Below are 14589 nucleotides of genomic sequence, written 5' to 3'. Positions count from 1 at the left end.
ACCCAATCATTCTCTCTGTCATTGACATAACACCTCAGATATTGCTGGAGGATGCCATTGGCTCTTTCCGCCTGCCCGTTGGTTTCAGGATGCCGGGCAGTCGAAAAATTGACCTCTACATGCAGTAAGCTCATGAGCTTCCTCCAGAACCTGGAAGTAAATTGTTTCCCTCGGTCTGAAACCACCCTCAAGGGGGCGCCATGCAACCTAAAAACATTTTCTACAAACAATTTTGCTGTTTCTTCTGCCGTGACAGCATGTGAGCAGGCTATAAAGTGGCCCATTTTGGTTAACAGGTCTACCACAACCATGATGGCTGTTTTCCCTCTGGACTTTGGCAGATCAGTCATGAAATCTATTGACACTGCTTCCCATGGTCTTTCAGGTGTGGGTAGCGGTTCTAATAACCCCGCCGGCGCCCGCCTCTCCCCTTTGGCTCGCTGGCATTGGTCACAACCTCTCACATACTCCCGTACATCTTCCCTGACCTTGGGCCACCAAAATTCCCTGGTAACCAACCACATAGTTTTGTGTTGCCCAAAATGCCCCGCTGTGGGGCTATCGTGCAGCTGCTTGAGTACCTTCCCCCTCAACTCTCCTTCAGGTATATACAGCGCTCCCTTGTAATACAACGTCCCGTTTCTCTCATCAAAACCTCCGGGTTTGTCTCCCTCCCTCCTGAGACCCCTGAGTTTGTCCTGGGTGTATTCATCATTCTCCGTTCCCTCTACCAGTTCTCTTTGTCCCACCAATGCCGCCCCACACACCCAGCGGTCCTCTGGAATGACATGTCTCTCTTCGGGTGCTCCCTCCCCCTCCAAATATTCAGGTTTGCGTGAGAGAGCGTCCGCCCTAATGTTCTCTGGGCCTGGCACGTAACAAATCTCAAAGTTAAATTTGGAGAACTCCTGGGCCCATCTCACTTGCCGTTGGTTGAGCACTCGTGCCGTCCTCCAATACTCTAGGTTCTTGTGGTCAGTGCACACTTGCACCTTATGTTGTGCGCCAATTAGCAGGTGCCTCCATCTCCGGAACGCCTCATGAATGGCGAGTAGTTCTCGGTCATACACCGTGTAGTTCCTCTCGGATTTGTTCAGCTTTCGCGAAAAAAAGGCACACGGTCTCCACTCTGACTCCTCCTTCCCTGGCTGCAGAAGCACCGCCCCAATCGCTCTGTCTGATGCGTCAGTTTCCACTCTCATCGGTTTTTGTAAATCCACATGCAGGAGTTGTTCTTCCGAGGCGAAGGCCCTTTTTAGTTCCTCAAATGCTCGCTCCGCCTCCTCAGTCCAAACGAACTTCTTCTTACTGCTGAGACAGTCCGTAATGGGCGCCGTCAGGTGGGCAAAGTTTCGGATGAACTTACGATAGAAGTTCCCAAATCCTAGGAACCTCTGCACATCCTTCCTTGTTTTGGGTGTTTTCCATTCCAGCACCGCCTGGACCTTGCCGGGATCCATGGCCAATCCCTTGTCTGACAGGCGATACCCCAGGAATTCCACCTCCTTGGTATGAAACTGACACTTCTCCAGTTTCACCCACAGCTGGTTGGCTTGCAGCCTGCTCAACACTTCTCTGACGTCTCTCACATGCTGCTCCTCATTCTCAGAATACACCAACACGTCGTCTAAGAAGGCCACACAATTCTTGTAAAGCAAAGGCCCCAGGACGTGGTTCATAAACGATTGAAAGCACGCGGAGCCTGCTTGTAGGCCGAAGGGCATAACGAGATATTCAAATGCCCCTAAAGGGGTGAACATGGTGGTTTTCCATTCATCCCCCTTCCTTATTCGTATCAGGTTGTACGCCCCCCTTAGGTCCAGCTTTGTGAAAATCTTTCCCTTCCGCACCCTTGTCAAAATGTCGTCAATCCTGGGCATAGGGAAGGCCACTGGTTCTGACACTGCGTTCAAGGCCCTGAAGTCACACACCAGCCTCGGCTTGTCCGTGTTTTTTTTATCCACAAAAAACACTGGGCTGCCCCCCACCGCCCTGGACTCTCTGATGAACCCTCTCTTCAGGTTCTTGTCAATGAACTCCCTTAGCTCCTGCATCTCTCTGTCTGACATGGCGTACAGCTTGCCTACAGGGAGCTGTGCCCCAGGGAGTAAATTGATTTGACAGTCAAAGGGTCTATGCGGGGGTAGTTGGTCAGCTTCCCTTTCGCTGAAGACGTCGCGGAGATCTGCGTATTGTCGTGGTACCTTCACGTTCTCCGTTACTTCAGTCCCTGCTAGGGTGGCTTGGGCCCCTGCCAAACCCTTTCCCTCTTTGCAGTGTTCTAAGCAATGTGCTGAACCAAAAGAAACCACTCTCTGATGCCAGCCCACCAGCGGATCATGTAACGCTAGCCAGCTCATCCCCAATATAATGGGAGCTCCTCCCAAGGTGGCCACATTAAACGCTATCAGTTCGGTGTGCCTTGCCACCTTCATTATCATTGGGACGGTCTGCAAGCTGACTTCTCCTCCCAACAGCTCCCTGCCATCGATCGTGGTCACCTGCAGGGGGTTGCTTAAAGGGATCGTCTGTATCTGGTGTTCAGGTGCAAACTCTTTGCTCATGAAATTGCAGGAGCTGCCTGAGTCCAACAGCGCCTTTATCTTTAGAGGGTGTCCGTTTGGCAGCTCTAGCGCCACTTCTATCACTAGGGCGGGTTTAGGAGGTTCTGGCGTGGGCACTTTCACTGCTCTTTGGCCTGGCTGCTGTGCCCCGACGGTGGCAGCCAGGCGTTGGCTTTTACTTGCTCCGGTATTTCTTCCTCTCTTCCCTCCACAGCTCCCACCATCCCTTGCCATTCCTTCCTCTGGGGGCAGACTCTGGCAAAGTGACCTGGCTGTTGGCAGAGATAGCATTTCCGGGCGCCTTTTCCCTCCTTCTTTCCCCCCTCACTGGGCTTTGAAACTGCGCGCGCGCGCGCTGTTCCGATTTCCATCAGCTCTGCCGGCGGGAAAGTTGGCTCTGGAATGTCTGGAATGCGGAACTCCTTCCAACGTTCCCCCTTCCCTTCCCGCCTCTCCAATGCTCTCGCCTCCTGGCGCGCTCCTATGGTCAGCGCAGATTTGGTCAGCTGGTCCATAGAATCCGCCCTGGGGCCCCGGGAAAGTTCGTCTTTCACAGCCGAAGAAAGCCCTTCTTCAAATAGCATTTGAATGGGTTCCGCCGATAAGTCCCACCCCAATCTGTGAACCAGCATGGTGAACTCAGTCCAGTACTCACGGACAGATCGGCTCCCCTGTTTGCAAGCCATTAACTGTCTGCGCACCACTCCCTGCTCAATATCGCTGGAAAACATCAGATCCATGGCGCGAAGGAACTTCATTGTGTCCTTTAGGACGTCACTATTCGCTGCCATCAGGGGTCTAACCCAGTCTCTCGCCCCTTTTCAAGATGCCCAATCACGAAAGCCACTCGTGATTCCTCGTCAGGGAATTCATCAAACTGCAGATTGAGGGCATATTGCATCTCTGTCCGAAAGGCATGATAGTCTTTGGGCTCCCCCCCAAACTTCTGCACCAATCCTGGTACCTTTCTGGCGAGCTGGGTGGCTTTCCCCTTTTTGTCTGCATCCTGAGCCCTCCTCTCCTCAAGCCTCGCCGTCTGCAGCGCTAGCTGGACCTCCAACACCCGGTACCTTTCCTCCAGGCTTGGACTCGCCCCTGCTCCTGCTTCTCCGGTTCCGGCTGGGTTGCTCATGATGCCTTCTCCTGCACAAACTGCTTTCAAAGACTGTCGGAATGCTGTGATGGGATGATGAGCTGCTTGTGCGTAAAATCGTATCCCCTCAGAGTTTGTTCAAGTCCACAAACCTCTGTCTGTGACGGAGCCCCTCAGACATGGCTCCTCTAGTCACTCGCAGATTCCGACAGTGGCTGCTTTCGGAATCGCTTCCAACATAAAAGCTCCTTAACGGAAACACGTCTTCTGGACTCACGGCGTGACAGTTTCCGGCGAGGAGTGGGTCTCCCTATGGGAGGTCCAGAAACCTCCCCACTGTTCTCGCTGGACGTGTCCCTGAGCCCTCCCTCTTGCTCGCCTTCCCTCAGAGACCCACCTCTCCCCCTGCTGGTTCCTGCTTCCGCTGCTGGGTCTCTCCCAACCTCCGTGAGCCCTTCCACCACCTGTCCCTCCGATGGCAGTTCCCTGACACTTTGACAAGTCTAACAACAAAGTTTCCTTTTTCAGATATTTTGTCAATATTTGTTCCTTTAAAATGCGAAGGGGAACAATGGAATCAGTGTTTCTCTTCTTATAGCTATCTGTCAAAAACGTTTGTCTCTGGTCAATGAGCTTCAAAAAACGTCAGTCCTGACACCCCGCTCCAGGATCAGGACGGTGGAAAGTTACTTTACTTTACACTCACTTCTGCAGGTTTAAACAGTCCGAAAAAATCCCCCCTCTTCTCCTGCTTCCGAAGGGGGTTCAACAATTTTAAATGATGAAAGTTAATCTTTTACAAGCGATTTTCTGAGCTCTAGTTTGCGATGTCTTTGCTTTAATCTATCTACAAAGAAACGGAAGGCTGACTTCCTGTTTAGACCTTCCCGTTTCAGTGCCAAATTGAGGTAAACTTTTAAGTCCAATTTTCCTTTCTGCTCGCAAGTCCTTATTTAAAGTCCAATTGTCCGAAATTTAAGTACTCACGGGTGATTATTTTAGAAGCCAAATTGTCCCAGGAAAAAGGCAGCGCTCTCCGGCAACGGCTGTGCGGCTTCGCTCCACGGAAGAAGCAGTTGACTCTCAGCACCGCTCCACTTCCCCCTCTTCGCTCCGGAGCCCTTTAGTGGGTTCCTTTGCGGGTTGGGGGGGGCGCTAAAGGTGCCCACCGAGTCCCATGGTCACAGGCTTCATCCGCCTATGATTTTTAAAAGGGTCCCCGCTTCGCCGTAGTGGAAAAGACCCGTTTCGCGTGGAGCTAGTCCCTCCAGATCAGAGGGAGTCCGCCATTGCCGATGGCGCCACCCCGGAAGTCCTAATATTGCTAATTTTTTGGTTGATAAATGCGAATAGGTGATACAGTGCTTGCATAGCAAACTTTTTGCTGTCATGAGTCCTGTGAATGTCCTGGAGTGTTTGGTCAGTTCCAGAGGAGGAGAGGAAGGAGATTGGAGAGTTAAAACTAGAGGACTCTGGGGAGGGTCCTAGCAGAATGATGGAGGTGGAATTAGGACCCCAAGAAATGTCTGATCCTGGGGAGGTATTCTTCAGCTTGTGTGGTGGAGATCTGGATCAGGGGAATGACCAAGTGAGTTGTTGGAAGAGTGGCCCACCCCAACTACATCAACACCCTCTGCTCTGCCAGCACAAACAAACTGTGGAGAGCCAACCCACTCAGGTGCAGAGGGAGTGTCACTTGTTGGATCAGTGTCTTAGCTCATGCTTCGCCATGTAGTTAACTTCTCATGTACTAGCTGATTTCTGTACCCTGTAACTTTCCTTACCTATGATTTGATTTAAAAATTGAAGCCTTTGGCAGAAGTGGAGTTGTGAGTTGAAGTTCTTCATCCAACATGGAGGGCCAAGAGAAGAAAATCTGCCTTGGAAGGGATTTTCAATGGGTGAAGAGGACAAAGAAGTTGCTGTGTGTGCTGGCACAATGTTGGATCTCTCCCAACTATTTTAGTATCTTTATTACGATGAGAACAATTGTCTGCATTATCAGATGTGTGAAACCTATCTTTTTCTTTTTTAAAGTTATGAGTTGCAGAAGCAGATAACTGGACTGGAGACCCAGAAAGAAGAAATACATGAAGATACTAAAGAAGTTAATGAGAAAAGCAGTAAACTGTCAGATGAAAAGAAAGATAAGAATAAAGCTCTGAAAGAAATTGAAAAGTAAACATTAATAATTCTATTACTTTGCAGGCGTTAACAATATTTGAAATTTGCATTCATGTTGCTGTTTTGGTGCATTTTGTGCAATGAGCATGACACTTTGCTTCCTTTGTTGTTGTCATCCATCTGTCTCGGGAGACAGTGGAGTGTACCTCCAGGAGTGAAGTCAGACCACTGAGGTGACCTCCCCAGAAGGAGCACAATGTGTCCACCAGAGATACTACCCCTCACCTAACACCCCATATATATATATACTTTGTAAAAGGTTTTTTTTAAAAAAAACTAGCTTAGTATGATCATACAGTCTTTAACTGATTGAAAAGGTAATTGGTATATTTCCTCTTTTTCTAGAAAACTGAATAAAATCACAGCATTCATAGAAGAAAATAAAAATACATTTAAGCAGCTCGATTTGGAGGATGTTCAAGTAAGGGAAAAACTAAAACATGCAAAAAGCAAGTCAAAAAAACTAGAGAAGCAGCTTCAGAAGGATAAAGAAAAGGTACGCCTGTAAACTTCATTCTGATAAGTTTAGTCAAAATACTATTGAAAATTGACTTCAAAAGGTCAGTGTTTGCTTCATTATGCTATCTATCTGAAAGCGTTTTCTCAATGTGCTATTAAAAATTTAAGAATAAAATCTGGAGCCCAAGCCTAAAATATTTTATACTCTGAAGTAAGACTTTTATATTTCAGTGGGATGCTTCCTAGTAGAAGAGGCCCGGTGGAGTGCAGCAGCAGCAACCTTTCTGCAGTGGAATTACTGCTGCTTACTGGGAGGGGTGCAGCAGGGAGATTGGGGGTGCACAAAGCACACTGGTGGGAGTGCTGGATTGACTCCACCAGTTCATTCACACAGCTCCAACAGCAACTGCACTGCCAAGTGAGGTAGCACAGTGCCAAGTGAGGTAGTGCAGCAGCCACTTTCCCTCGTGTCCTCCAGCCAGCCCCAGAGCATGAACTCTATATTTTGGTCTGGATTGGAGAGAGAATTGGGATAGGGGGAGCTGGAGAGCAGTGGAAAATAGGCATTGACAGAGTGTTCCCCACTTTACACAATTTCACTTATGGGCACAGGGCCCTGGAATGTAACCCTTGTGTAAGTGGAGGGATTCCTGTATAATCTCTTGTGCAATAAAATCATTTTTAACTATTTATTGAAAAGTTTATATCTGCCTTGCTTGTATATAACACCCAAAACAGATTAAACACGAAACCCTTTTAACAACCATTATCGTAGAACAAAAAGTTGAAAGACAGGTGCATATTACCAATCCAAAAATGACACACCTTGTCATCTAACCAACTATAATGTCTGCCTAACCAATAAGGTCTGAAGGCAAAAACAAAATAAAACAACACACTAAAGTGGAGGGGGGGAGAGGAAGAACAGCCAGGTGGATCTCCTAGGATGAGGAATTCCACAATCTGGGTTGCCTCTATAAGGAAGCCACTTTCCCGCATTCTTTGCCTCATGGCAGGGTGATACTGGCCAGTTATTCCAGAATGGCTGTGCCTACCCAATGCAGTTTTCTTCATATGGGGTCAGTGTGCCCCCACATTTTTGAACCACAGAAGCTTATGATGATTGCTGCCTCTGTAGCCTGTACTTTTCTACTTAGACAGGCATATTTAGCAATAGACATGGGCTACCACATAAGTGCAGGTGCTTTGCAAAAGGTTATACAATTATGGCAGCTCTCTTGTTGGTATCTGACTAATGTGTTCTGCCAGCACAAGGATTTTTGCAAGTGTAACGGAACTTTCCTTCCCTGCCCCCTTAAATCTGTTCTAGGGGTTCCACCAAGCCTCCAGAGCAGATTTGGGGGATGGTGAAGGGGTGTGTGCAGGAAGGGGGGTGGAGATCTTTCACACAAGCAGAAATTATTGTGCAGATGGAATGTGTTAGTTGGATAACTCCCAAAGTAGCTGAAATTGGTCTCTAGTGAACCAGTTATTGGTAAGTGATCTTTTCCTGAGTAAGAAAGGAAATGAATTCGTCATGAGCAAATGTGTCAAGGAAAAAATTGCAAAAGAGGCTATAGTGTGTATCTTATTGCCTGAATCTTCCTGAAAAATAATAGGATACTTTTCATGTTACACCTTCATGTTGTTACTGTCAATCTAAATTTATAAAGTGTAACAAATATATTTAATTGGTGCTACTACAAGGTGCTACGTAATACCTATTCTGCATTTGTAAAAATCCAATTGTTTAGTGTGGCAGCACCTATACTTTGAAACTCGCTGCCTATAGATATCAAGCAGACACCATCACTGTATTTTTGGTGCCTGATAATAACATAATTGTTTAGACAAGCCTACCCAGATACTTAGAAATGCTGATACGAATTTTAATCTGTTATACTATTTTAACTCCTGTAGCTCTTATCTGTTTTAATATGTTGTGATTTTTTTCCTGATTTTATAGTTTTATCATTTTGTAAACAGCTTTGAGTTTTTGTGATCAAGCAGTGTATAAATTTTATGAAATAAATAAATATGAAATAATTCTTCTAAGCCACCTGTGCTATGAACAATTGTGCTTAATAGATCTGCCAGTGAAGTGCAGTTTGTTTGGTGAAACTGGTTTCCCTGTTGGAGAGACTGCTCCCCAAACTGAAAAAAATTACATTACCTTTTTCATAGGTTGAAGACTTGAGAAGTGTTCCTGCCCGTAGTGAATCTGCTATTGGTGAAGCAACAGCTAAGAGAGAGGTTCTAGAAAAAGAAAAGAAAAGGGTAGAGGAAAAACTAAAAGAAGTTATGGACAGTCTTAAGCAGGAAACTCAAGGATTGCAGAATGAAAAAGAGGTTTGTACACTTGATGCATTCAGCTATCTCCCCTGGAGTCTAGAAGCAAATCAGCATAATTAACCAAGTAATAGGCTCTCTTTATCTCTTCTCGGTCAGAACAGAAGTTAAAGTATATTGCAGAATAAACTAAGCAGCCAGCCGAGTAGCAATTACTTCCCTGCAAGCAGCTGACACCTGCTTACACTTGTGGCATTGCCATTGCACTGTACTAAACATCCTGGAAATACATATGAGCATTATTACTGTCTTGTAGCATTTCCCCTTTTGAAGGCCAGTGTTTCTTACTAAGGACATTCATTGGCTGCACTATGCTAAGTGGATTCAACACTGCTTTTATCTCTTGCTTAACTAATATGGAGCTATGAACCATGCATGCATGCATATGAGGTTGATTTTCGCTTTCCTGTATTAACACCAGAATACAGAGGAAAATGGCAGTTGACATAATCTGGCTGGCTGTCTGGTTGGTTTTTCAGATAACCAGATCTGCTTGTGTGTCTTTGTGCATAATGCTATTTTTATTCTCCAGTAAGGGAAATGTAGTGCTTGTTAGCAAAAGGAAGAGCAGTATTGATTATGGGTGAGCAAAGCAAGGGCTGCATGACCATTTATTTGAATGGCTGGATTAAATCCCTTGCTACGTATCTATAAACTGAAACTATCTGAGTTAATCTGTGTCGTTCATGCAGTGTATTTTATATTTTGCATTTTTGTCAAAGTGGTTTACAGTTTAAAATAATGCCTTCCAATCTAGACCAGGTGCAAAAGGGATGAAACAATAAGGTGTGAGTGAAAAAGAAAGCAAATTCTGATATAGACTTTCAGACTGTTATCCAAAATGCTCATTGGAGAGATGGTTTTGGGATGAAAGGAGCCAAACAGTCCCAGCTAAACCAATGGAGAGGGCTTCTTACCGTATTTTTCGCTCCATAGGGCGCACTGGACCATGGGGCGCACCTAGTTTTTAGGGGGGGATAAAGAAAAAAAATTATTCCCCCCCCCCAAAAAGAGCAAAGAAGACAGCTGTCTTGGCTTCCTCTTTAGCCACGCGCAACCTCTCCAGCTGGGAGAAGCTGCCCGCGCTTTTTTTTTAGCTGTGGGGCTGGGACGGGGGAAGCCGGAGCAACCTCGCCGCTGCTCCTGGGGCTTTTAGCCGTGGGGCTGGGGCGGGGGAAGCTGGAGCTTCCCCAGCCCCCAGAACAGGTGGCTATCCACAAGCCTTCGGAGCCCGACGGGACTCAGAAGGCTTGCGGAGAACTCAGAAGGCTTGCGGAGAACAGGCAGCTATCCGCAAGCCTTCGGAGCCCGGCGGGAACCCCCGCCGGGCTCAGAAGGCTTGCGGATAGCTGCCTGAAGCCTGGAGAGTGAGAGGGGTTGGTGCGCACCGACCCCTCTCGCTCTCCAGGCTTCAGCGAAAGCCTGCATTCGCTCCATAGGATGCACACACATTTCCCCTTCATTTTTGGAGGGGAAAAGGTGCATCCTATAGAGCGAAAAATACGGTAAATATTTGAAAATATTGTGGTTATTTACAAAGGCAGAACTAAAAACAGCATGTAAAGTTAAAAGACAGCATTGAATCCATCTGCAAAACCAATAGGAAAATACATTTTACACACACCAATGACTTCAAGATTTACCAAGGTGGAAGGACTGCTGATAGAGGTAGTTCTAGATGGGGAGGAGACAATCAGCATTTCACTGAAGCTGATTTTTGGGGGGGTCGCTGGCTTATCTCTACTTTTTAAGATTGGCATTGCAGCTGAGAAAAACTATTCTGGGAGAATTGCCAGGATCTGTGCATTACCACTTGAATTACGAGCAAAGGTTTTGGTTTTTTTAATATGACCTTTACAAATTTCATTTTCATAGGACAAAGAAAAAGAACTCATGGAATTCAGCAAAACGGTTAATGAAGCACGTTCAAATTTGGAGGTGGCACAGTCAGAACTTGATCTCTACCTTAGTCACCATAATACTGCAGTATCTCAGTTTAAAGCAGCAGAAGAAGCTCTTCAGACTGCTTCAGGAACACTTAAAGAAAGGTTAGCCACTATCAAAGAACTGGAGTCAAAACTGCCTCAAGCTGAGCATGATCTAAAGAAGGTTAGACGTTACTGAAGATTTGTTTATATTCCTGAAATGCTTAACTTCATACTGCAATTTACTACTTTCCCCAGAAATGTTTGGTGTTAAGACTGTCAGAACTATTACTATCAATAGTATTAAAACCTGTAAAGACACCCCGCATAGTTCCTCTAAAATTACTTCCTTAGATGGCGCCCCCCCCCCCCCCCCGCTTCTGCTGTTGCTACTCTAGGAAGGAAACAAGCCAGAGGGTAGTTTTGCATTCTGTGCAAACCAGCACACATGGTTTGTTGGGGGGAAACAAACTACAAGTACTGTTTCCCACGTAACATGAAGCCAGCTTCTGGCTTATTCCCCCACTCCAATGCAGTAACAACACAAGTGAAGGAATTGGGGGCTGTTGAGCAGCATGCATCAGTACACTGCTCGTTAACATTAAACTAGTTTGATAGAGTGGAGTCAAGGACACTCATTGAATAGGATAACTTCTCCCGCTAGGCTGGATAGGCAGTTCATAGGTTCCATCTTGAGGGCCTGCACCCAGGTTATAATTCACTCCTCTTCTCCATTTAGTTCTGTCCCTTAAGATGTGGCCCCAATTAAATGCCTTTTACATGGGCATTAATCCTAGAGTCTGAGTAGGGTTTTGATGGTCATCTCTCAGTGCAGTTTCTACAGTGGGTGTTAATACGTTGGGATGTCACCAGTTTTTTCTTTAAATAAAACATTTTTGTAAATAATCTCTTTGAGAACCTGAAAGGTGCTATTCAGTTTCTTCATCTAACTACAAAATCCTTGTATGCTGTTGACACATCCTTTGTATCCACTTCCCAAGGTGGTATGTGATGCTAACAGAAAGATACGGAAGTGGAAAAGAGTTGCTATTGAACTGTTAAAATATCCATACATGCCAAAAACGTGGAAGCAGATACTGAGTGTGAAAAAGTTTTATTTAATGATATATTTCATGATCTGGCTGAATAAGGGAACTTCTGCACCAGGACGTCTAGAAGTGATCATTATGGTGTCCCTTAAAACTGTTAACCATATTCAGAATTATTTGTGAGTCAATGAGCAGTAGATTCAGGGATTTACAATAATTGGCTGGTCCCGGTGGCCAAACAAAGAGTTGCCAGCCCACCGTTCTCAAGCAAGTTTCTGCCTGCCCTTTCCAGGGATATGTTGCTGGATGGGTGTTGTCACCTGAGCACATTCAGGCAATGACATAAAATTTCCACCATTTTTCTTGTTTCAGTTTGCCAGTTTATTCCTGTGAGGAAAATACTGTCCAAGCACTTTGGTCCCACAGCTGCGAAACAACTCAAAGTCTAGTAGTGGGCCAGGGGGAACGGCTAAGTCGATCTTCCTTGCAGCTTCAAAGATAGGGAGAAGACTGGCTGCTCCTCATGTTTGCCAAAGAGCAGTTTCTAATTGAACTTGCCTTCTATGGCAGCTTGTCTGTGACTGAAAATTTGTGGTGGCATCTCCTAGACATTAAAAGTTCAAATGCGCCTGTTAACCCAGAAAGTCTGGGAACCCCAGCCTAGTTCCTCTATAGTGGAGTTTGTTACTAGAGGAATACCATTTCTTTAGAAAATCTCAATTCTGTAATGAACTACTTCTGGAATTTTCAAAAACAAAATAATTTAATGCCTTTTTTGTTTAAGAAAGAGAATGATCTTAATAAACTTGTAAAAGATGAAGCAAACATCAAGAATTATGTTCAAGATCTGCGTCAGAAAGTAGAAGAAGCAAGAAGCTCATTGTCAATAAATAAAAGTCGAGGAAGAGTTCTTGAAGTTTTACTTCAACAGATGAAGTCTGGGAAAATCCCTGGAATTTATGGAAGACTAGTAAGTTCTTATTTTTCTTACCATTTCTGTATTATTCTTTTTCCCATTGCCAGTGAAAGGTTGTCAGATTGGGTAATGTCTCCACTTTGTGGTTGAAGGTAGGAATAGAACTAGAGGGAAGTAGGCAGCTCCCATAATTTAGTTTGCATTCTGCCTTGTTTGAAGTAGTCACATCATTCTCAAGCTCCCATTCTTCTAAGGCCAGCTTTAGTTGTGCGTTTTATTGTATTTCTCATTCACCTGTTGCAGCATATGCGTTGTTCATAGACATCCCCTCTTCCCTTTAGTACAGCTTAGCTATTTGTCTCCTTCAGGTGTTTTATTGCATGGTGTTCTTCTAATGGAATTGTATGGTGTTCTAATGGGATCAATTTCTGGATAGCAAAAGTTAAGGACATTCTCTTCCTTCAGGAAGATCTTCGGAAACACTCTCAAAAGACACATAACGTAGCAACTATATCTTCTATCCCTTTTTAGTTGGCCTCATCTACAATTTCATATCTGTCGCTGAAACATTTCCTTCATAGAGCTATGCTGAAATGCAGAGCTGTACAGTGGTACCTTGGTTCTTAAATGCTGAAAACCCGGAAGTGTTCCGGTTTTCAAATGTTTTTTGGAAGCCGAACATCAGATGTGGCTGTCGGCTATTGTTTCCTGGGCGCCTGAAACAATCAGAAGCTGCGCCTTGGTTTTTGAACATTTCAGAAGTCAAATGGACTTCAGCTTTCATGCCCAGTCCTATCAAGGTTCCATAGACAACAATAATTGGTTGTCGCAACCAGCTGTCCAGATCCTTGCCACCCTTTGGAGCAGGCCTAGAACTTTAGCTGCCTGAAGGGCCATGAAGGTTTACATAAATAGGACCAACGTTTTCTGGCAGTTTGTCATTCCACTCAGCTTCTCTTAGATCTATAGTTAGGGAAGTAGGTGTTTTTTCTCTTCAATCACCTTATATATTAATAATGTATGGCCTGTTTGAGCTTGATGAATACGCAGACTTAATTATGGGAGGTACCTGCTTTCCCCCAAGATCTGTTTCTGCTTTGGGCTACAAGGTTTACCCAACCTGATCTTGCACTGGCAATGTTAAGCTAACCTTCAGATAGATACACAGTGGTACAGTGGTGCCCCGCAAGACGGGTGCCTCGCAAGACGAAAAACTCGCTAGACGAAAGGGTTTTGCGTTTTTTGAGACGTTCCGCAAGACGAATTTCCCTATGGGCTTGCTTCGCAAGACGAAACGTCTTGCGAGTTCTTGCGAGTTTGTTTCCTTTTTCTTAAAGCCGCTAAGCCGTTAATAGCTGCTAAGCCGCTAATAGCCGTGCTTCGCAAGACGAAAAAACCGCAAGACAAAGAGACTCGCGGAACGGATTAATTTCGTCTTGCGAGGCACCACTGTACTTCTTCTCTTCCTTTATCTGAGTAAGCTAACTTTGTTAGTGAAAATATTTAGCAGGGGAAGTTGTCGTACTTGGTAAACCGAAGATGCTGAGGCAGCTTTTGAGAAGACTGCATGCACAATCATCTCTCCAAGACAAAAGTTGATTTCCAAATTAAAGAAAAGGTTACTCAGCCTCCCCGAGTCTTCAAGGAAACATGCAAAAATACTGGGCAGCAGCATTTGTCTGGCATCTCTGAATGTAACCAAGCTACCTTTTTTCTGTATTCACCTACATTACAGTATTGGCCCGAATATAAGCCACACCTGCAAATAAGCTGCACCTTTAAAATGTTAGAGGCGTTTTTTCCCCTAGTGGCAGATGACAGAAACTATGACACCATGAGACCGGTGTAAAACCAAACAAATAAAGGTTTTATTACAAAACAACAAAGCTTGTGGGTCTTTTTCCTTGCAGGCAAAGTTCAAACTGCAACTTTTCCTCCTTTGGTAGTCATGACCCGCTGTACCCAAGCTGCCCAAAGCTCACAGAAACAGTTCTTAAAGGTACAAACATCTTTACTGTTTCTTTGCAGAATGACTTCCAACATAAAATTT

General features: G+C 45.2%; 1 protein-coding gene across 3 annotated transcripts in view; it reads left to right on the top strand.

Moving 5' to 3' along the window:
- SMC4 (structural maintenance of chromosomes 4) overlaps positions 1-14589 on the top strand; it is a 46716-nt gene that overhangs the window by 21451 nt on the left and 10676 nt on the right. For all 3 annotated transcript variants that reach the window (XM_081007763.1, XM_081007764.1, XM_081007762.1), the window contains exons 8-12: positions 5695-5835; positions 6187-6337; positions 8485-8649; positions 10525-10758; positions 12408-12593. In XM_081007763.1, coding sequence (XP_080863889.1) covers positions 5695-5835; positions 6187-6337; positions 8485-8649; positions 10525-10758; positions 12408-12593 — 877 coding nt within the window. The remainder of the gene's footprint in view (positions 1-5694; positions 5836-6186; positions 6338-8484; positions 8650-10524; positions 10759-12407; positions 12594-14589) is intronic.

Source organism: Podarcis pityusensis, assembly GCF_964106645.2.
Source record: "Podarcis pityusensis genome assembly, chromosome: 5".
Lineage (NCBI taxonomy): Eukaryota > Metazoa > Chordata > Lepidosauria > Squamata > Lacertidae > Podarcis > Podarcis pityusensis.
The sequence above is the reverse complement of the archived record's forward strand: the minus strand, read 5'-3'. Positions and strand labels throughout refer to the sequence as shown.